This window comes from Limtongia smithiae, assembly GCF_038497785.1.
Source record: "Limtongia smithiae strain NRRL Y-17922 unplaced genomic scaffold V1518scaffold_1, whole genome shotgun sequence".
Lineage (NCBI taxonomy): Eukaryota > Fungi > Ascomycota > Lipomycetes > Lipomycetales > Lipomycetaceae > Limtongia > Limtongia smithiae.
The window spans coordinates 2,778,166-2,797,424 of NW_027117622.1; the positions used below are offsets into that span (position 1 = coordinate 2,778,166).

At 55.3% G+C, this 19,259-nt stretch overlaps 7 protein-coding genes across 7 annotated transcripts; 2 read left to right on the plus strand and 5 right to left on the minus strand.

The window, feature by feature from the left end:
* Positions 1–32: 32 nt before the first annotated feature.
* On the minus strand, positions 33–1,720 carry V1518DRAFT_411139 (uncharacterized protein). The gene has a single exon (XM_066902777.1). The coding sequence runs from the start codon at positions 1,474–1,476 to the stop codon at positions 109–111; it is 1,368 nt and encodes a 455-aa protein (XP_066762798.1). The 5' UTR covers positions 1,477–1,720; the 3' UTR covers positions 33–108.
* A 766-nt stretch (positions 1,721–2,486) lies between these two features.
* On the minus strand, positions 2,487–4,795 carry V1518DRAFT_411144 (amino acid permease/ SLC12A domain-containing protein). The gene is made up of 2 exons (XM_066902778.1): positions 4,026–4,795; positions 2,487–3,975 (listed from the first exon to the last, which is right to left on the minus strand). Exons 1-2 carry the CDS (start codon positions 4,353–4,355, stop codon positions 2,596–2,598), a joined length of 1,710 nt encoding a protein of 569 aa, XP_066762799.1. The 5' UTR covers positions 4,356–4,795; the 3' UTR covers positions 2,487–2,595.
* Positions 4,796–5,217: 422 nt separating this feature from the next.
* On the minus strand, positions 5,218–8,506 carry V1518DRAFT_411146 (uncharacterized protein). The gene is made up of 3 exons (XM_066902779.1): positions 8,166–8,506; positions 6,168–8,108; positions 5,218–6,115 (listed from the first exon to the last, which is right to left on the minus strand). Exons 1-3 carry the CDS (start codon positions 8,218–8,220, stop codon positions 5,520–5,522), a joined length of 2,592 nt encoding a protein of 863 aa, XP_066762800.1. The 5' UTR covers positions 8,221–8,506; the 3' UTR covers positions 5,218–5,519.
* A 1,971-nt stretch (positions 8,507–10,477) lies between these two features.
* On the plus strand, positions 10,478–13,728 carry V1518DRAFT_411151 (uncharacterized protein). Its single transcript, XM_066902780.1, has 3 exons — positions 10,478–10,821; positions 10,885–12,861; positions 12,916–13,728. The coding sequence occupies exons 1-3, from the start codon at positions 10,767–10,769 to the stop codon at positions 13,575–13,577; spliced, it is 2,694 nt and encodes an 897-aa protein (XP_066762801.1). The 5' UTR covers positions 10,478–10,766; the 3' UTR covers positions 13,578–13,728.
* On the minus strand, positions 13,645–15,763 carry V1518DRAFT_411152 (DNA polymerase alpha/epsilon subunit B-domain-containing protein). The gene is made up of 5 exons (XM_066902781.1): positions 15,416–15,763; positions 15,112–15,364; positions 14,514–15,050; positions 14,126–14,460; positions 13,645–14,070 (listed from the first exon to the last, which is right to left on the minus strand). The coding sequence occupies exons 1-5, from the start codon at positions 15,475–15,477 to the stop codon at positions 13,719–13,721; spliced, it is 1,539 nt and encodes a 512-aa protein (XP_066762802.1). The 5' UTR covers positions 15,478–15,763; the 3' UTR covers positions 13,645–13,718.
* Positions 15,585–16,599, plus strand: V1518DRAFT_411156 (dehydrase and lipid transport-domain-containing protein). The gene is made up of 3 exons (XM_066902782.1): positions 15,585–15,657; positions 15,708–16,144; positions 16,195–16,599. Exons 2-3 carry the CDS (start codon positions 15,803–15,805, stop codon positions 16,459–16,461), a joined length of 609 nt encoding a protein of 202 aa, XP_066762803.1. The 5' UTR covers positions 15,585–15,657; positions 15,708–15,802; the 3' UTR covers positions 16,462–16,599.
* V1518DRAFT_411160 (WD40-repeat-containing domain protein) lies at positions 16,168–19,253 on the minus strand. Its single transcript, XM_066902783.1, has 3 exons — positions 18,952–19,253; positions 18,363–18,896; positions 16,168–18,316 (listed from the first exon to the last, which is right to left on the minus strand). Exons 1-3 carry the CDS (start codon positions 19,132–19,134, stop codon positions 16,568–16,570), a joined length of 2,466 nt encoding a protein of 821 aa, XP_066762804.1. The 5' UTR covers positions 19,135–19,253; the 3' UTR covers positions 16,168–16,567.
* Between the last annotated feature and the right edge of the window lie 6 nt (positions 19,254–19,259).

A 19,259-nucleotide genomic window follows, 5' to 3' on the forward strand; every position in this document is an offset into this window, starting at 1 on the left:
ACGCTGACGTCACCTGCGCATCTGGCTCATCTCCGTGCACATCCGTTGATCTGTTCTACGTCGACTATCGCCATATATACACTTCGTCTATATACACGCACACGCGTATCACGCGGAGTCCAGCATGAAGTAGCTATGGCACCGGTTCCAGCTTTCTATACTCGTCGGCTCCGTACTCGCGTTAACCACCAACTTCCCCCGCTGCTCTACGCCGCCCGCCGCCCGGTGCAGATACCACAGCATGATATTATCATACACGCTGCTTATCACGCCCTCACGAAAATGCACGCGGTCGGCGTACATGTTCTTGACCCCCATTAACCCGCGCACAATCCGCCCGAACGGCATCATCTCGACGTCCCGCTTGCGGCACGCGTAAGCAAGCGCTTGCTCTAGTTGGTGTATCCCCGCGTTCTCCACGCCGTCGTGCCGCTGCGTCAGCGAGCGGCATACGAGCGGCGTGTCGGGGAATTCTGTCATGACGTCGCTCAGGATCTTGTCCATCCGCCGGATATAGTACCGCAGCTCGCGGTAGTTGAGTGGCAGTGTATGGTCGACCGCCGCAGCTTTCATCGCATTCTTCTGGGCCTGCGTCTTCGCCTCCATGCCCTTTTGCGCGTGTCGTGCAAACATGAACATCAGATGATCCCACAAGCCGGACTGCACGACCACCATATCCGGCCGCACCCGCGCCGTGCCATGTCCCGCATAGTCGCCCTTGACTAGCGAGGGCATGTAAAACTCGCGCCACCGGTCCTCCCACGAAACCAACTTCATCTTCTGCACAATCCACCACTCAGGCCGCGTCTCGTACACGGACGCGACGTGCCATGTTATGATTGTGAAATTCAGAAACGGAATATTGCAGTGCGACGCCGAATGCATGCCTTCCGGCGCCATGTGCAGTTTCCCCCCCAAGCCCCATTGGCACATGTAAAACGACAAGAACCGGTCGGTCGAGTCCCCGATGAACAGTACCGTTCTGTTCCGCATCCATGCCACACGTTGCTCGAGTGCTATCCGCAGCCTGCGGTTCGTGTGCTGCTGATACTGCTGCCGCAGCGCGCGCAGGTCCGCGTACCAGTTATGTGGCGCGCTCGCGTAGGCCACGCTGCTCGGCCGCGGCACGGTATTCCCGCCAAAGTACCTGTGCCCTCCAATCACCTTATCTGGGTCCTCCTCCGCCGCGCCGTCGCGGTCGAGTGTGTAGAACGGAAAGTACTGCGCGGTCGCAAGGTCGTTTGGCGTCTGGAAATACAAAAATCCGTCCTGCGCGTACGGATTCTCGCAGTTATTCTCCCGTGCCGCGATGCGATATCTCGACACATCAACAGGCGCGACGACGTCCTGTGTGGCCCTCAAACCGGACACTACCATCGTGGCTGGCATCAACTCGGGCTGCAGGATGCTGTAGCACACAAACAGCGCTATGGAAGCGGCGACGCCGGTGAGAAACGTGAGCTTGATTCGTGGCATCTATTGCAGAGCTGCAAGGGGGCGGGAGGGAGGAGGACGGCGGCTTCGAGATGTCGCTGAAATGGGAGTTCGCTTCACGACCGCGCACAGCGGCGCACGGGAGCTCCCGCGCCATATGAAGCACGGTTGAGGATTCATCGCATATAGATCCTTCGCTTGATTGGCGCCAGAACTGGAAAATTACCAAGCATCTTCACATTCAACCAACCCCAAAGTAACCCTCCTAAACTGTTCGAGCATGAAATGGGGTGGCTTGCTTCGCTGTTCTCATGCCTTGGCAATTGCGAGTGCGCAGTCACTGCACGCTATGCTACTATTGTAACCCGTTTGTGATTTGGTTCACCCCCTGAAACTGGAATTAACGCGAGCCGCGCGTGCGGCTGCCGAGCCGCACGTTTCCGTTTCGGCCATCGCGAAGTATTTCGCAGACCGCGGGGCGAGAACCCTAGTGTCTACAAAGGACTAGCATGGTCGATAGAACCACGGCAGGCGGTATGGTTGCGAGCTTCCCACAAGGGGATTGTGGTGATACCTGAGACACGTACAAGTTTGTCCTCTGCCTGGGTTTGTTGTGCTCCCAAAGAACGCGAGTACCTGCTGGACCCTCGAAATCGTGCGGTGCATATGGCCAGTCTATCTGACCGTTGCGCGTACCGGATAATACCTGCAAACTTTCGCATTGTGCACACTCTGCAGAGAGACCAAAGACGCCCATTTTGCGTGGTTCTGTCTTGCATGGGATTTCAGCGAATTGTTCCGCAGAGCCAGAGCTGTTTCAGGTTACGACACTTACGCGGTTACCTGCTGCCACAGCGCGTGCTAGCTCTTAGACTTGCACTCACGTTCTGAGGAACTCCCCCCCCCCCCTCCTTCCGGGGGAGTAGCTTAAACGCTGTGGAACATTGAGCGGACTTAAGTCTGTTACGTCCACGCGAGCGGCATGCAGGCACGAGATCACCTAGAGTGGCTGCAATTGCATAATACGGATTATAGATTATCGTAACTTCCGTTGCCATAGACGCAGATTCAAGTATACAGTAGCACCAAACGCCGCGCCAGACAGACGGGCCGGTCGCGCTCGACAAAGCACAAAACAAACGCAAAAATGATGGACAGCGCTCAAAGCAGCCATCTAAAGAACTTGCCCATCTTGGTTGTTGGTGGGTTCGGATCAACATCAACCTCCGGGCCGGGCACGTTCGAAAACATGTCTATCTCTCCCGCCTTCGGGAACGCAGGACGACCGGTGTACAGCCAGTGGCCAAGGAAGAGAATTAAGACGATGGGGATGTTGATGTAGGCGATAAAGAAATCCGAGGTGCTCCAACCGCCCTTCATGAAAACCTGGTAGCCGTTGAAAAACACAACGATGCAGCACCAGAAAATCGCCCAGTATGCAGGCCAGGGCTGGTAGGGGTTGTAAAAATACTTCGACGCCTTACGATCGATGCCGTGGGCCTCAGAGCCGGCCTTGAAGCGCAGGAACGAGACACAGATGGTACCCCAGCAGATGAACGTGGCAATAGAGGTCAAGTTGGAGAGCCAGTTGAGCACGGTGTCGGCGCCGTCGGAGAGCGTCATGTAGGACAGCAGGATGAACAGATTCGACACGATCAGCGCGACAATCGGCAGGCCGTTCTTGAGTGTCTTGGAAAAGATCTTCGGAGCTTGGCCTCGCAGGGAGAGACCGTAGAGCATGCGCGAGGCTGAATACAGAATCGAGTCGGCGGCCGAGAACGCGGAGGTGAGAACGCCCGCGTTGATGACGGAAGGAAGACCCTTGATGCCAGCACGGTTGAACGCGATGACGAACGGCGAGGAGGACGCGTCGTCGCCGCTGCTGTTGAGAAGGTTGGAGTCGTTGTAGGGGACGAGCATGCCGATGATGAAGATGCCGCAGACGTAGAAGAACAGAATACGGTAAAACAGAAGACGGGCCGCCTTGCGCATGTTTGCGCGGGGATTCTGGACTTCAGCAGCGGTCATAGCGATGCCCTCGACACCGCCGAAGGAGAACGCGGCCTGGAGAAGAGTTGTGAACCAGCCGGTGAATTTGCCGACATTGCCAGCCACCGGATATGCTGCGAACGCGCCGGGATCCTTCCAGTATCTGAAGCCAATGCGGTCGTGATCCGGGGAGCCGCCGAGGTCAACGCAGAGACCGGCGATGATCAAGCCGAGGATGAGCAAGATCTTAATGATGGCGAAGAAGAACTCGGCCTCGCCGAACCACCGCGCGCCAAAGTAGTTGATCGCCGAGCACAGAATTGAGAGCGCGGTGAGATAGGCAATCATGTGGCTGCGCGGCACAGAGCCGGTGACGGGGTCGTTGTCCCAGAAGCCGATGATGACGCAGGCAGAGATGATTTCGATTGGAAGTGAGATGACGGCGGAGTACCACTGCATCCAGCCAAGCGTGAAGCCGGCCGACGGGTGTAGGAAGCGGGACGCGTAGAAGATGTAGCCGCCGGAGATGGGAGCGTGGCACAGCATCTCAGCCTGTCCATGTGTTAGATGCGCATTTTCATCGCGGGATCGGAAACACGTACTAGACTCTGAATCATGCCCCAGACGACCGTGCCAACGAGGATGTACGCAATGAGCGCACCCGCAGGACCAGCGTGGCGAATAGCCTTGCCCGAGCCAAGGAAAAGACCGGTACCCAGCGTGCCAGCGAGGGCGATCATCTGCACGTGGCGCTGGTGCATCTTGCGCTGGAGGCCATCGTGGAGCTTGCTGTCGACGTCGATCTTGGTGTCGATGGTGCCCTCGGCGACGTCAACCTCGTACGCGTCGTAGCCGGGGACGACCTTTTCGGCGTCGGCCACCTCGGTCACGGCAGCTGACTTCACCTCCGAGGCTTTGTCGGAGTCGGACATGTTGGCTCAATGGAGAGGCGTGACACTGGACACAGGACAGGAGACAATACAGGGACAGAAGCGATCAGGCAGACAGGAGGAGGGCGACTGGATATATATGCAGAGCGGTGTACTGCGCAGGACAGCAGACAAGCGCATGGCGATGGCGCTGTTAGTGCCGCAGCGGCGAGCAGCTCCGTTTCCAGTCTCAGCTTTTGCGTTGCGGCTGATTCGATCGGCATGAAGACCGCATCGCCTGGGATGCGCACAACGTATGCTATGGCCACCGCACAGGACGGCTTTGCTATCGGCGTACTATACCGCCTATCGTGTCACACACGGCCCGGCACTCGCGGCGGAGCACCGCGCGGACGGGGGGGCGACGGACCACGCCCGCGCGCTGTGCTTCACGTTCACGAGCGCGGGCGGCGTTTGCAGCGGGCAAGTCCGACGCGGTGCCGCGATCTCTCCCCAACGGGCGAAGCAGTCCCGGTCATTGTGCGCTGAGCCACATGCACGCGCTGAGCACGGCGGCGCCGCCCGTGCGCCTCTTGTTTAAGCCAAGGGGTCCCGTGCACCGCACTGGCGCACGCGACGGCGTCCGCGCGCCTTTGTCCCGGCTGCCCAGGCACCACCCAGCACTCGCGCACCGTCCGCGGTCCCAGACCCCCTCCAAGCGCCGCCCCGCCCAGCCCGCCTGCCGGGCCCTGCCTAGAAGCAGTGCACGCAAGCAGTGTGTAAGCAAAGCAGTGCGGTGCTTGGCTCTGGCGCCTGCAGTCTGGATATTCGTGCCTGCGCCCCGCCGCTGCGATGGCAACGTCGGTGGCGCTGATGCTGCCGGCGCCGTGGCCGCATGTCCGCCCGCATCGCCGGTGCCGTGCGCCCCGCTGCAACGGCCCGCGTTTCTCAACTCGCTCGAGTCTCGTGTCAGTGTGGTCGCCAGTGCGAGCCACGGCAAAATCTCTTCGCCTCTGCGCGCGCCGTCGCCTGGGCCTCGCGCGCTGTGACACCACCTCCAATCTCTCCAGCTCATGCCATGCCCCGGCTTGTGTTCGGCCAGCGTTTATGGATGCTATATACCCGTACAGTGTACTTCTCTTGTGATATCGTCTTCCCCGCTTTCAGCCCGCCGTCGCAAGTAACAAAACATGTGTATCCAAAGAGGTCAAAATGGCGAGCAACAGCTCATTCGTCGTCCATCGGCGGGTCGACCAGCTGCACGCCCTGAAACCTTTTGCCCAGCCCCTCCACCGTCGGCGACGACGGCTCGGACGCGCGCTCAGGGGGCGTCGCCCCGATTTGCACCGGGCTCATGCTGCGCGCCGGCTCCGTGCCACTCTCAACCGGCGCAAGATGCTGGTCCTCAACGTAGTGCACGTCCGCGATACTCGTGCTGTAGTTAGCTGCCTCTGCGGCCGTTTCTGGCGACGCGGAACGACTGCCCTGCTCAGATTGTATGATGATGCTTCCGTTCGACGCCGACCGCCGCTTCGATGACGGCGTCAACACGACCTTAAGCACCTGCCCGTTTGCCGCATCCTGCGCCGTTTGCTGCGCAGCAAGTGACCGGCCCTGCGCAATCTGCTGCTGATGGCGCTCCTGCTCGATCTGTTTCCGGCTCTTCTCCTCCGCTTTCCCGCTGCCACTGTTCGCCGTCTGCTGCGTGATCGCCTTGATGATGTCCTTGTAGAAGAAGAAAAAGTCCAAAAATATGAAGTACCCAGAGCTGTTGATAAACGTCTCGCGCGCCTGTAACGAAGCTTGCGGAGGTCGCAGTATTACTGTGTCATGTTAGCTGTGCCTACATAAACCACGCACGCACCAAGCACATACTGCCTGACAGCTCCCTGGCCAGCATCTTCAGCGGACCTGATGGCTTCGTCCACGTCCCGCATGCGTCGTTCTGGTCCTGCGGAAACAGGCGCAAGAAAAAGATCACCAGCGACCGCAATACCATCAAATGGTCCTCGCAGATCGACTTCAATATCTGCGCCAGCGGCGCCACAATCAGCTCTTCGTACTTCGCAAGCGTTTCCGCATCGCCTTTCAGCTGCTTATAGTGCAAGTCTAGCTTCTCTGCAAACCGGGGCTCGACCACGGACTCTGGCAGCTCGATCAAGTACAACTTCAACGCCCCAATAACAACAAGAAGATCGTATTTCGCAAACACTGAATCCGTATTGTACTTCCGCGTTGCCTCGGTCTTCTCGTCCTCTGCAATAAACGGATATCCGTTGTTGATCGCCGTCCGCAGAGCATGAACAGGCTTGAGACGCACGTCTTCTGTCCACAGCCCGACCACTACTTCAAATTTGGCGTGACTGTCTACAGCTGCCACGAACTCCTTGCTCTGCATGATCCGGTTTTGCAAATACTTTAGCGAGACGTTCATATACGACGGTATCCCCGCTGCCTTTGTGATATTTGCAGCCTGCATATAATGTCGCTCGTCCGTCATCCGCGTAAGCAGAGACACGCCAAACAACTGCTTCCCGCTATTACCAACACGCCCGTTGCTGTACGTGTATACCTTCGGCGCGTAAAATCCCGTCTTGCACGAGTTTTGGAAAATCCGAATATCTTCGCTAGTGTCAATCGCCTCGCTGGCTTCTGCCAACAGCGCAAGCACGTCCGCAACAGGCTGCAGTCCTGTAGCGTTCTGCGGTACCGAAAAATTCAATGCCAGCTTCGCCGTCGAGATGCGAGTTGTCTCCAGCCGCACCATGTATACCATCACGGCGTCGATATGATCTTCAAGAGCGCATCGGCGCTGGTCGAGGTAGTCGATTGCCTCGGAATAATCATCCTCCGCAGCCTTCTCGTCCGTCACTGCCTTAAGCAAAGTCGCTTCGTCCACCGGCGCGTTCGCCCTCTTGATCGTCTCCACCCTCCGTATGATACCGTCCAAGAGCCCGACCGGTGCCAGCCCTCTTTCCAGATTGCCGTTCAGCTTGAATGCCAGCCGCGTCCACTGGTAGTTCGCCTCGCCGCTGCATTCGAAGCCCGCCGGTCCACCGAACGCTCCCGTTGGTTGAATAAATCCACACTTTATGAGCTCCTGTCCGATTGCTCTGGCTCGTCCGATGTCTTTAATATTGAATCTTAACATGATCCAATTTGCAATTTCCTCGCCCCTGGATGTGTTCTCGTACTTGATTCCAAACAAGTTAATGTAGTCCGACCTGGGAATATTCACCAACATGTCCCCCAATATCTTAACCACGGTATCCTTTGAGTACGGGAGGCCGCCAATAATGAACTCTCCGGCTGACCTTGTGTCGTATTGCGTTCTTGGTCGCTCGAGTATGGCCGACGATGGGGCTGATTGCGAGGTCTGTATGATTTGCAACTCTTTCCTGAGCGTATTCACGTATTCACGCTGCGAATTGAAAAACTCTTCCGCGCCATGCTTTCGAATAAGAACGGCGTTGAATTCTTTAATCTCGTCCGTCAGTTCCTTCACATTCCTGCCGATTTCTTGCTTATGCTCCGCGGCGAACTCTTTGAAATCGTGAAGAGCACGAGCAAAATTCGAATTCGCAATCGTGATGAATGTCTGTCCTTGCTTTGTCAGTGCCTCCTTTGCGGTAAGAACAGCCGTGTTCAGGGTCGGCTTGGGCCCTCTGCCCGCGGTTCCTGGCAACGACAGATTCTTCACGCGCTGCAGTGTCTCGCCGTAGGCTGTCTCCGCGGCGACGATGGTCTCGAGCAGCTTGATGATCCTGTCGTTCTCACGGCATCCCTCGTACATCCCGTTCGCCAAGTGGTTAATGCCTGTGTGCAGTATCAGCACTACCCCAATCAACACCTGCCCGCGGTCGACGCACTCACCCCTCTCATAGTCCTCCGTCCAGCATGGAATCGCATTCGTTCTGCTAATCGCCATTGCTGAAGTCTCTCCGAGTTTCGATTCGATACAAGAGTGACCGAGGCGTCAAGGTCCAAAGATCGTGCAGGCGTGTGTGCTGGACGAAAGAGGTCGAGAACGCAAGCAGCATAGATGCGGACGCGTCCACCTTGCGCCGAGACGCACGTACGCTTTCGCTATTTCGGACGCGCTGTTACTAGCGGCTGTGCATGCGGGTGGCTGAGCGTAGAGTGTGGCTGTGGTCCCAGAATATTTCAGCCGTACGCCCAGCCAGATTCGCGATGCAAAAATTGCTCGCGTGAGCACGCCGGTGGACAGGAAACAGAGGATTATCATCCACCAACGACATCGTGCTTCTTGTCTCTGCCATATCGTAATTCTTCTTTTTTGTTTGATCTTGTTCACAGTCATTCCCCCTCCGCTTTGTTCTGATGCTGTCTAATAGCAATTGATCATACCCATATGCACCCTGAGCCTGCTTTACTATCACGCTGAATGCACAGAGACGGTGCCTGATAGTACTTCGTTCACATCCGATCGAGCATCAATAGATGCACAAGACAACGTGTGTTACAGCGCTCTTCCCAGTGGCATGACGTGCTTACTTGTCAGCAACACTTTTCGATGTTTCTGCTGTCCTTACTGTTTCATACGAGTCAGTAGCGGTAATACACCATGCATTGCTCAGAGCCATCTGCAATTCCACAAACACGTCGCGCAGACACTGCGCTTGTGCTATCCGGATGAATGATTCAGTGCTGTAGCGCCATCAGGCAGTCTGACCTACATGCAAACTCGAAGCATCTCGCAGACGGTACGGCGTTATCGTACTGCCGAGAGCACTAGAAGTTATATGCGGGCTGGACATCGAAGCGCTGTGTTTGAGCAGCCGCAAGCCCTGAGACGCGAGACTTGCCGGCCCGCGAGCGATCAGGTGGACTTTCGGAGTCCGGGGCGGCCGCCCTCATTAAGCGTCATCGCCAGATCGTAAGCAGCGCGTCCGTCCAAAGTGGCAACTCGCGCCCGTCGCTTAAAGCTCCTCGCTACATCCTTTCGCGCCATTTTCTTCCTTCTCCAATGTCTCTACACGCCCATGCAAGTGGGTATAGCTGGTCTCTACCCACATACAATGTAGAGATGCCGCTGAGTAGTGAAGACGGCTGGTCGATTTGTCTCGTTGCTCGCGCTCTGGAGACGAAATCGAATCAGCGGCCGGCACTCGTAGGGAAAAGATCACGAGGCAGCGTGTCTTTATGCCAAGACTGGACGATTGTCGCAGGATAGTTTTCAGACTAGCATGTGTTTGTGTCATGTTTTTCCTTCCCGAGTTTGCCATGGCGGCTTCGTCGTCATAGCGCACATTACAAGATGCGGTGCTGGGGACTTAGCTGGTCCCGGAGAGACTTCATTGGGTAGTTATATGTGCAGTCTAGCACCACACTTCTAATGTAATCCCGTTTTGTCTCTGCGACTTTAAGCCAAATGTCATTGATATCAGTCCATTATTGCATCATTGATAATTATTTCTCTACGGTTCACAAGGTAGAACGTGATGAGCGCATCCACTTGTTACTGTTCAATATCAGTAGACTCTCGTTACGAGGTGCAATTGCTACCATCAAAACAAAATGTCAAGTAAGTGACTTTGCGGGTATAGCCGGTGACGATGTTGACCGTCGCAGCGTCAAACAAATTAGTGATTGGGACGGTGAACGCAAACTCAATTACGTGGGAGTAGTTTCCAAGTTCCAAGCAGTGTTGTGTACTTTCCCTACACAACTTCCCGATACAAAGTGAAATGATTGGGCTTAGTAACGGTTTGTGAGCTACAGCAGAAAAATCCAGTAAGTTAGTACTAATGAAACTACATTGGCGAGCTGATTATCAGCGTTGTGACATGTGAATTCCGCGGAAGCCGAATTCATGTTAGACAGCACAGTGTACTAGGCGACCTGTAATAGCATTGGCCTGCAATAATTCGTACCTATGTTTGAGCTGAGGTTGCTTTAGCGAACGACAGGGCAGGGCAGAGTATATATGGATACACTTGGCATCGAAAACTTCACAACAGTCTTTGTTTGCGTTCCGGGAGCGAGGCCTCATTCACGCAGCGCATCTGCTGCCAAATCTGTCAATACCTGCATCGCAGCGTCTGTTGGCAAGCAATAGTCGTGTCAATCAGACTTCATGAGCGGACGAACAGTGTATTTGTGTGCGTGTCGTGCGATGCTGCGGCTTAGGCGACGTTCAGTGAGCATATATTCTGACCGCTGTCGCTTCACCTCTGTCGTGTGATAGCTCGTGGTGTAGCGCGTACTGTACGCTGTACGAATCGAGCATTTGGTGATGTTGTAGTCATGCCGTTGGCAAGTCGCGTACAAGACGCGTCGCGCGGTAAGCGTGTTGCAGAGATACGCGCCGCATGAAGCTTAATTCGCATCCCCTACGCTCGCGACGTCTCAGCTCGACCTAGACCTCATCGCGCCTCTCGAACCGCAGCGACACTCAGATCAGACGAAGGACTATTACATGCTTCTGAAGTAAACAGACCTCACACCGACGCCATGACGATCAGCAGAACGCATGCGCTCCAGTTCTGGACGGCCGACTACGAAACAGGTGAGCCAACCAATAGCCCCGAGCCCTGTTCTCCATTACGCCGTGCTAATGTGCTGCATATAGGAATTAGTGCGCTGAACGACCGTATGAGCCGCGGCATCGCGGAAGATTTTGAACTATCTGATGCGATCGCCGGTGCAATTGGCGCCGAGCGCGGGTACAGTGCCGCACTGCTGAAGCTGAATACCACAAGCAGCCGACGCGGCGCGCAGTCAGGCGGACAGACTGTGCTCAGGGCCTTCTCAGACATCAGAGAGCACTTTGCGACGCAGAGTGCGATCCATGCGCATAACGCGGACATCATGGAAACTGTGATTCTCGACAGCTTTGACACGAGCGCGACGAACCACAGGACGGTAGTCGCGGCGAAATACGGCCAGATTTTGGAGCTACTCAAGGCATACAGGAACGAAGTGAAGAAGCTTCAACGGGCAGACGACTATTTTGCACAGAAGCATGAGATGCTCAGGTACATCACTGAGACGCTGCCACCAGAGGCGGAGGTCCTGTACTCCATCGGCAGCCGCAATTACAATCTCGAGGGCATGGGCGAATTACTCTCCGACATGCTCAACAAGATTCCCCGGAAAGATGTGTCCGTTGTTGGCAAATCCCAGGACACATCGTCCGGGCTCGACATCGCCTCGTGGATCATGGGCCATTTCAATATCCGCTACATTGAACCGGCAATCAAAATAGGACAAGACTTTCTCCGATATGGTTTCATCAAGGCGGGATCTCTAGGAAGCCAGGAATTCGATAGTGATAGCCGGACGAGATACCAGTGGACACGAAAAGCGTTCGCGGTTGCTGGAGTTGTCGACGAGCGGATGCTTCCCGGAGTTATGAACGATTTTGTCAACGCCATGGTGAACAGGGTCGGAACGAACCGGGTCTCAGTGGTGGGCAGAGTCAACACTAGCAGTGGCGCAACACCCGACGAGACACCCAAACAACGAGCGATAATAGAAAAGCGAATCGCAGATCTAGTGTACGCGAAACTAGTCGTCAGTGTGGATAAGACGCGATGTGAGCTCGAAGACAGTATAGATCTGTACATTCGGGACATGCTTTACCTGGAAGAGGAGCGCACGAACAGAGTATCAGACACGCTGGTGCTACTGGTCGAAACTGCGCAGAATAGCGCTCACCTGATCTACGACTCGTTCAAGCCGCTTGTGGAGTCGTGCAGGAATATCAACACGGCGGAAGACCTGCAGTATTTCCAGAGAGCGTGCAGCACAGGCCCTTACTCACCACGAACGCGGGTGTACTCGAACCGCGACCTCGGCAACGGGGGTAAACAGACGTTCGGCGTTCCGCTTGAATCGCGGGTGATCGAGGAGCTCACGCTTGATATTCACAAAGAAGTGGATCGACGACTGCCGACGATCATGAGCGCGGTGTATTACTTCATGGAGGAGCAATACGCGAAGCAAGAGAAGCTTGGTATGCGACGGAGCAAGTTGATCGACATGTGGACGCAGGACGTGATGCTACAGAGCGTGCACGAGTTGCGCACTCAGATCAACAACGGCTTGCCGTTCCTGACGCCGGATATGGAGCACGGGTACCATGGCCCGCACAACAAGGTCGTCGTGTTTGACCGATATAGCGCCGCGATCGTGGCTGGTCTATTGAAGCTGTATATTATGGAACTTCCGCGACCTCTGGTCGAGACCACGGTGTTTGAATCACTGACACGCTATTACTCTAATTCGGAAGATGAAGACGGTGACGAACGTATGGAGGAATCCGTTGCTCCTCATGTCATTGTCGACATGAACCAGAGCAGCCAATGGGTCTTAACATCTCTAATCACGGCTACTATTCGGCTCGTATCGGATGAGTCCGGTACTCCAAGTGGGTCTGTTCGCGATATTATTCCCCAGCGTTTAGCGATGATTCTAGAGCGGGGGAACGATTACAGCATATACACTCTGAGCTCACTGGTTGCTCACCTGGTATTAATGGTTGGACCGAATAATATGATGGCGAACAAGGTATATGGTGAGGCGTTGGCATTGGAGCTGGCCACTAGTAAGTTTGCTTTTTATCTATTTCCACTCCAACCGCGAACACTAATAATTGCAGTAATCGTGCGCTCGGTCGACGATTCGAATCGCATTCTCGCGCAGGAGCCAGCACGAGTAGGCTACAGATTACTCATGGACATGTTCAAGCTTGGCGCAGTCCTGGCGAGACAGTACCAGCTCGACCACCGCGACAGCGTCGGCAGCAGTAACAACAACGAGCTCGGCGACACTGCCGCCACAGCAGCTAGTATCGTCGTCGTGGCTGACCCCGTAATGCTCGTACCGTCTAGTCGTGGCGCCACCCCCATCCCGAGCAACGGCAGTAGCACGAGCCTCACAAATGGCATCACAGGCGGCGCGAATATCAAACGCAACCGCCGCGTCAACCCGAGCGCAAACCCCAACAACAGCGCAAATACAAGCACCGCTATCACCGCAACGGCCGCATCCATCACCTCCAACACACCATCGCTAAGCCCGGGACGCCGCGCCCTCGCACGCACATCGCGGTCCCCGCCGTCGCCGCTGCGGCCACATCGCTCGCCGCCGCAGCAGCTGCGCAACGGCGCGAGGAACGAGTCGCTGTCTAGCAGTGTTCATGGCCACCTTCGCGGCGGCAGCTATGGCAGTAGTCAAGGTGGTAGTTTCGGCTGGAATGGGCACGGACATATTGGCGATCAGGGGGCAGGCAGTGAGTCAGACTATAGTGATGTGATCTGAGGGATGATAGAAAATAACGCTGAATGATACGAAACGGGATGGTACACGTGTATATAGGGATGGTATGTTTGGTTTATAAATGATTTCTTGAATTTGTCCTGTGAATATCCCGCTATGTACTATATTAATACTTTCTCACCTTTACTGCCGCACGCGAAACTTGACAAGTTCACATGTCAACGTATCCACATCCAACAAGACAATCTCCGCGGTCTCAGCAAACTTTGGTAGGGCAATCAGCCTTACAACCTGGTTTTCGCTGCCGTGGATCAGCATTGTCTGGAACGACGGCTGACTACCCGCGAAGTAGACATGGGGGGTCTCCTCGAGCAAGAACGGGTCGCGGTCGGCAAAGGGGTAAGTCCACAGGGTATCTGGCGCAGTTGGCGCGCAGTGCTGCCAGCGCAGCGTGTTTTCCATCATTTTTAACCGGTCGGTGTCCTCCACGTATTTGAAGATGTCGTCGATCATTTGTCCGCCAGTGCCTAGAATCCTACAAACCATGTCAATCGCCACACAAAGTCAGCTACACAGATCGAAAGACGTACTTGACATCGCCAAACTTCCACCAACACGGATTCGTGGTGGCCCGAAACGTCGACACGCCACGCGCGCGAGGTAGCAGCAACGGATGCAGCGGCTGCTGCGGTACGGTGGCGTTTGTGGGATCGTGTGCGCCAGGCATGAGGTCCACGGGCACCGAGAACGCAATTTCAGCGAGAATGCTGTCAAGAGTTTCGCCAGGCGCGGGGGTGTATGTTTGTGTGTGCTGTTTGCCGCTGCGTTTAGTGACGAGATCGGGGGTGCCGGCGGAGGTGGAGGTTGAGGCGAATGAGTTGCCGGCGAAAATTACGTGGACTATGTCCTTCGCATGACCGGTGTCCTGTGCGTATGTAAGTACTTCTATAAAACATGAACAGAAGGGGTGGCACTGACGGAGGAGCCTGTCAATTCACCGGTCAGGTACTCGACCAACATATCAGTCTCATACCGCTCATGCTCGTCCCCGCTCACGCTGACTCCGGACACCAACGCGATATACCTTTTTTTGCTATTGCTCTCACGCTGCTGGCCTGTCAAAAGTGGCCGCTGCAGCGACGTCTGCGGCGCCAGATCGGCCACCCGTATATCAACGACCTCAAACTCCCCGTCAGGCGTCTCGCTCCCGAGCACCGCGACCACGCACCCCGTGACCAACGACATATACTGCTGCACACCCGCGCCGCTACTCACACCACCGCTGAAAACAAGCTGAACGCGCCCACTCTCGTCCTCGAGCATCACAGTGTCGCGCGCGGGGTCCGCAAACTTGTCATCCGACACCGGCTTGGTGCTCCAGAACTCCGAGGTCACCTCGTCGAGGATATTTGGCTTCAGCGGCATATCCATGTATATCGTGCCCGTGATCCAGCACAGGTGACCTTGTTGCACGTCCAGAACGCGGGGCACATGGATCACCGTGTGATTCGAGATCTGCGGAGAGCCCGTCAGCACTGGCAAGGTAGACGAACAAATTATTTAACACAAAATGTACCTTCATGCCGTTCCATGCTTCCGCAGCAATTTTCTCTACCCTGGGCTTTAAAATCGCAAGACGCAGGAAGTACACATTTGCGTACTGCAGCTCATACGATTGAGCCGTCTTGTTCACAACGAACTCCTTGTTGTATTTCACAAGCAGCGTGCTATCGTCTGCGGTTTTTACGCGGTCATCGCCGTCGTCAGAGAGAAATGTGGCGATTGTTTGTCGTTGCAGCGGTTGATAATCGTCGTTCGTGGATGTGCTTCTTCAATCATCAGTAGTGAGGACCGGCGAACAGAGGATCAGGCGAACATACGTGAGTGGTTTCAGGAGGTCATTTGGAATAGTAGCTGCAGGAACCGGCGCCATATTTGACATAACTTGCGTCAAATGGACTCGTAACGTATATACAGGCGGGGCGCAGCGCGGGGGGAAGAGATCGAGAAGAAAGTGGCGAACTGCAGATTCGAGACACGAATCCGTCGGTCTACGACGCGTTCCTTCAACGCGGCGCTGTGATCGCGCGCCCAAGATTGTGCAGCTGTCAGCCCGATGCTTGTTGGTACTATTTTGGAAGTCTGTGAACTGAGTCCAGCTAACCTTCTGAGCCGCACCCTCCCGCAGATCTCCAGATTTATCGGACTGAACGTATTGCAGACATTCTACAACTCCGCCTCTGACCGCGGCTGTCGCGACCCCCACAATGCTCCGTCCCTCACCGCTCGTTTTAATTTCCTCACGCCTCACAATTTTCTTACCCATTCGTCGCCATTTCTTCTCCTTCCCGAGAATACCCTCCGCATCCCAATCCCCGCAGACCGTCTCGCTCGCACGCACGCTGCCGCACCCTCCACGTCTTCTCTACTCTGTCGTTTCAGATGTCGATAGTTATTCTGCATTTGTTCCATACTGCGTCACTTCTATTGTCACGCACCGGGATCCAGTGACACAACAACCAGCCAAGGCGACATTGCGGGTCGGATGGAAAGCGTTTGACGAGAGCTTTGAAAGTGTGCTTACTTGCGTCGAGGGCGCCAGCGTTATTGTCAGTGTTTTATTTACTTATTTTCTTGTAGTTGTTGCTAATACTCGCAGGCTGAATCGCACAAACACTCGCTCTTCAAAACCCTCTATACACGCTGGCAAATCTTCCCGCACCCACAACGCACCGACCGCGGCCGCGTTGTACTAGAACTAAAATTCGAGTTTGCGAACCCGCTATACAACGCAGTATCAGCTTCGTTCGCGCCCGCCGTCGCACAAATCATGATTGAAGCATTTGAGAAACGGATTGCCGACGTCGCGCTCGCCGAGGCTGACGCGACAACTTGGAAACAGATCAAGGCAAGGAGTCAAAAGTAGAGTCTGCATATAGACGGAGCATGTAAAAAAAACGCCGGTATTTTGGTCTATTATCCTGTACATAAACACAAGAACTTTTAAATATCTTACAAAAATACCTTATTCATTAGTACTCCTCGTCTTCAATCTTGACCAACACCTCGTCAATCTGCCGCAGCGTGAAATCAATCGCGTAGCTTTGCTCAAGTAATTCATTCATACGCGCTAGATGGCGCTCGCTGTATGGAACAAGCGCGTCGAGTGATTTTTTGATGCCGGACACCTTAACAAGTTGCTCCGGCGGGTACGCAACGAGGACGAGGTGCAGCAAACGTTGCGCAATTGACGCGGTGCGCGCACGTGTGTTCCAGTCGCGCACGCGGCGAAGAAGTGTACCGACCTGATCAAGCGAGAGTGAAGCTAGCACTGCGTCGACTTGGCGTAGTCCCATGATGGAGCCCGGCTCGGCGTTGTCGGTCGCGACGGTCTGAAATAGCGATAATAACCGACCGGGATGATCCAGCGCAAGTGCAAGCAAAATAGCCTCTTTCCACTGTTTCCGAAAGACGTAGTTATCGAGCTCCTGCTGCTTTTCTACGAGCTCGGCCTGCTGCTCAGCCTGCCGCATGAGCTCTTCCTCAGTCACGTCTTCCCACAATGTCACTATAGAATCGCCGCCGCCAGACGCAAAAACTTTATCGTCCTGTCGCTGCGCAAGCGACCAGACCTTGTCCTCGTGGTTATCAAGCGTGGCGTTGCACTCGCCAGTCTTGATATCCCACACTTTAACCAGCCCATCGCCGCCGGCGCTGAAGACTTGCGCACCGGCGGAGATGAAAATCGCCTTGAGCACAGAGTTTGTGTGTCCGTCGAAGGTCTTGACGCATGTATAGTCACGGATGCTCCAGACCTTGACGGTCTGGTCGCCAGAACCAGTCACCACGAGCTTGTCGTAAGCCGAAAACTTGACGCTCCACACGCCGCGCTTGTGGCCGCGCAAGATGCCAATGGTTTCGCCTTCTTCCGCATCCCAGATCTTCACGGTGCGGTCTTGCGACGCGGTGGCGAATAGCTCGTCGTTAGGGGACACATCGACAGAATTGATATCCTTGTCATGTGCCTTTTTCGTGTATAATGGTTTCACCACGTCAATTACAGATGAGGAAAACGACGGCGCAGAAACGCTCCACCGTTTGACAGTAAGATCCTGAGATCCGGAAATCAAAAATGTGGGATGGCCAGCCAACTCAATGAGCCGCGACATAGCCACACCACCAATCGACCCAACGTGACCCTTGAAGGTTGCGTAAAGCTGAAACCCGCCAACGCTCTCCTCGTCATACTCATCCACACTCCACCGCCACAGCCGCGCCATGTTATCTTTTCCGGCACTCGCAAGCCATAACCCGTCATGTGACGCGTCGATGCAGATAACGATGTCAGTGTGCCCTTCCAATATAGTCGAGCCTTGAGTTTCTGTGGATATGATTCTGATCTCTGGCGAATTTGTCGCCAGCGCAAGGTACTTTGACGCGCCGTCCTCTGCAACCGGGCCAACATATGCAAGATCGATGACCTCTCCGTTATTTCCGGACAACCGCCGTGTGATCGGAATATCTGTGGTCGCAAGCGAGTGCTCGATAAGCGTCTGGTCGGAGAGTACAGCGATGAGCTCGTTCCATGTCGAGTAGTATAAAATGTCGGTAATGCCGACTTCCTCGGTGGTGTTGACCTTACCGCGTTCGGGTGTTTCTTCTTCGCCTGAGTCGATGGACCAGAGCTTGACGATGCCTTTTTCGCCGCCGGTGTATATGAGCGGAGTGGCAGTCTCTGGAGCGAGTGTGCCTGGTGCGAGGAAGCCGACAGTTTCCAGTGCCTGGAAATGTTAGTGAGAACAAACACAAGAGAGAAGTTATGCGCACCTCAAACACGAGGATTGTCTTGACGAGTGCAAAAGTCTTTGTGTTCCACACGTTGACGACCTTGTCGCGACCACCGCTAATCAACAGTGTACCGTCGGCGCTGAAATCAAGCCCTCGCACAACGCTAACATGTCCCTCGTCGAACGACGCAACGCACTTTCGCTTGACGAGATCCCAGATTTTTACACTCGCATCATCCGCACCAGACGCGAGTATCCACCTCGTGTCCCCGCGCTGCCCGTAGATTCGCACTGCACTCACAACACCCGTATGCGCGTTGCGGAAAGTGTGTGTGTTGACGCCGCGTGCAAGGTCCCAGACTTTGACAGCACTGTCGGCGGCGCCGGTGGCGACAAGGGTCGAGGTTGCGTCAATATGAAGCACGATCACAGGGCCTTCGTGGCACTTGATGGAGCGCAGGAGGGTGCACTCCTCTCCCCCAAGAGTGTATATGCGCATCTGCAGTGAGCGCGAGCACACGACGAGATACTTGCTGTCTGGCGATATTCCAAGCGCAGTGACTTGCTCTGTGTCCTGTACGGACTATCAGCACATAACACCTGAGAAAGTGGACACACGGTGAACATACGCCGCGAACGGTGCTGATCCGCCGTCCGGTGGAGGGGTCGGTGAGCACGACATGTTCGCCGTACGCTGTCGCCAACACGCTGCGGTCCTGCCCGATGGCGGCGGGCCCACCGGTGAAAAAGGGCTCGATTGCAGAGTGCGCGAAAGTCGTCTTGGCCGCGGTCGGCGCGTCCATGGGCGCCATGGTCGGAGTCGTGGGGTTTCGTCAAGATTGCGATGGAGGGCCCCGTTAAGAAAAATGTTTCGAGATTGGGAGTTTCCCCGGCGGCGCTCACCGCTAGCAAGATCACCACATCCCACACGGTCACA

Excerpts from the sequence above, each read along its gene's own strand:
- V1518DRAFT_411139 (XM_066902777.1), bottom strand. The coding sequence starts at position 1,476 with ATGCCACGAATCAAGCTCACGTTTCTCACCGGCGTCGCCGCTTCCATA.
- V1518DRAFT_411144 (XM_066902778.1), bottom strand. The coding sequence starts at position 4,355 with ATGTCCGACTCCGACAAAGCCTCGGAGGTGAAGTCAGCTGCCGTGACC. Across the intron at positions 3,976-4,025 it reads GGGGCATGATTCAGAGTCTA|GCTGAGATGCTGTGCCACGC; the intron begins GTACGTGTTTCC and ends ACACATGGACAG.
- V1518DRAFT_411146 (XM_066902779.1), bottom strand. The coding sequence starts at position 8,220 with ATGGCGATTAGCAGAACGAATGCGATTCCATGCTGGACGGAGGACTAT. Across the intron at positions 8,109-8,165 it reads GACGGAGGACTATGAGAGGG|GCATTAACCACTTGGCGAAC; the intron begins GTGAGTGCGTCG and ends TACTGCACACAG. Across the intron at positions 6,116-6,167 it reads GGCCAGGGAGCTGTCAGGCA|TAATACTGCGACCTCCGCAA; the intron begins GTATGTGCTTGG and ends AACATGACACAG.
- V1518DRAFT_411151 (XM_066902780.1), top strand. The coding sequence starts at position 10,767 with ATGACGATCAGCAGAACGCATGCGCTCCAGTTCTGGACGGCCGACTAC. Across the intron at positions 10,822-10,884 it reads GACGGCCGACTACGAAACAG|GAATTAGTGCGCTGAACGAC; the intron begins GTGAGCCAACCA and ends TGCTGCATATAG. Across the intron at positions 12,862-12,915 it reads GGCATTGGAGCTGGCCACTA|TAATCGTGCGCTCGGTCGAC; the intron begins GTAAGTTTGCTT and ends TAATAATTGCAG.
- V1518DRAFT_411152 (XM_066902781.1), bottom strand. The coding sequence starts at position 15,477 with ATGTCAAATATGGCGCCGGTTCCTGCAGCTACTATTCCAAATGACCTC. Across the intron at positions 14,461-14,513 it reads GTGAATTGACAGGCTCCTCC|GACACCGGTCATGCGAAGGA; the intron begins GTCAGTGCCACC and ends ACATACGCACAG. Across the intron at positions 14,071-14,125 it reads TGGAAGTTTGGCGATGTCAA|GATTCTAGGCACTGGCGGAC; the intron begins GTACGTCTTTCG and ends CATGGTTTGTAG.
- V1518DRAFT_411156 (XM_066902782.1), top strand. The coding sequence starts at position 15,803 with ATGCTCCGTCCCTCACCGCTCGTTTTAATTTCCTCACGCCTCACAATT. Across the intron at positions 16,145-16,194 it reads TCGAGGGCGCCAGCGTTATT|GCTGAATCGCACAAACACTC; the intron begins GTCAGTGTTTTA and ends TAATACTCGCAG.
- V1518DRAFT_411160 (XM_066902783.1), bottom strand. The coding sequence starts at position 19,134 with ATGGCGCCCATGGACGCGCCGACCGCGGCCAAGACGACTTTCGCGCAC. Across the intron at positions 18,897-18,951 it reads GGATCAGCACCGTTCGCGGC|GACACAGAGCAAGTCACTGC; the intron begins GTATGTTCACCG and ends TAGTCCGTACAG. Across the intron at positions 18,317-18,362 it reads AGACAATCCTCGTGTTTGAG|GCACTGGAAACTGTCGGCTT; the intron begins GTGCGCATAACT and ends TAACATTTCCAG.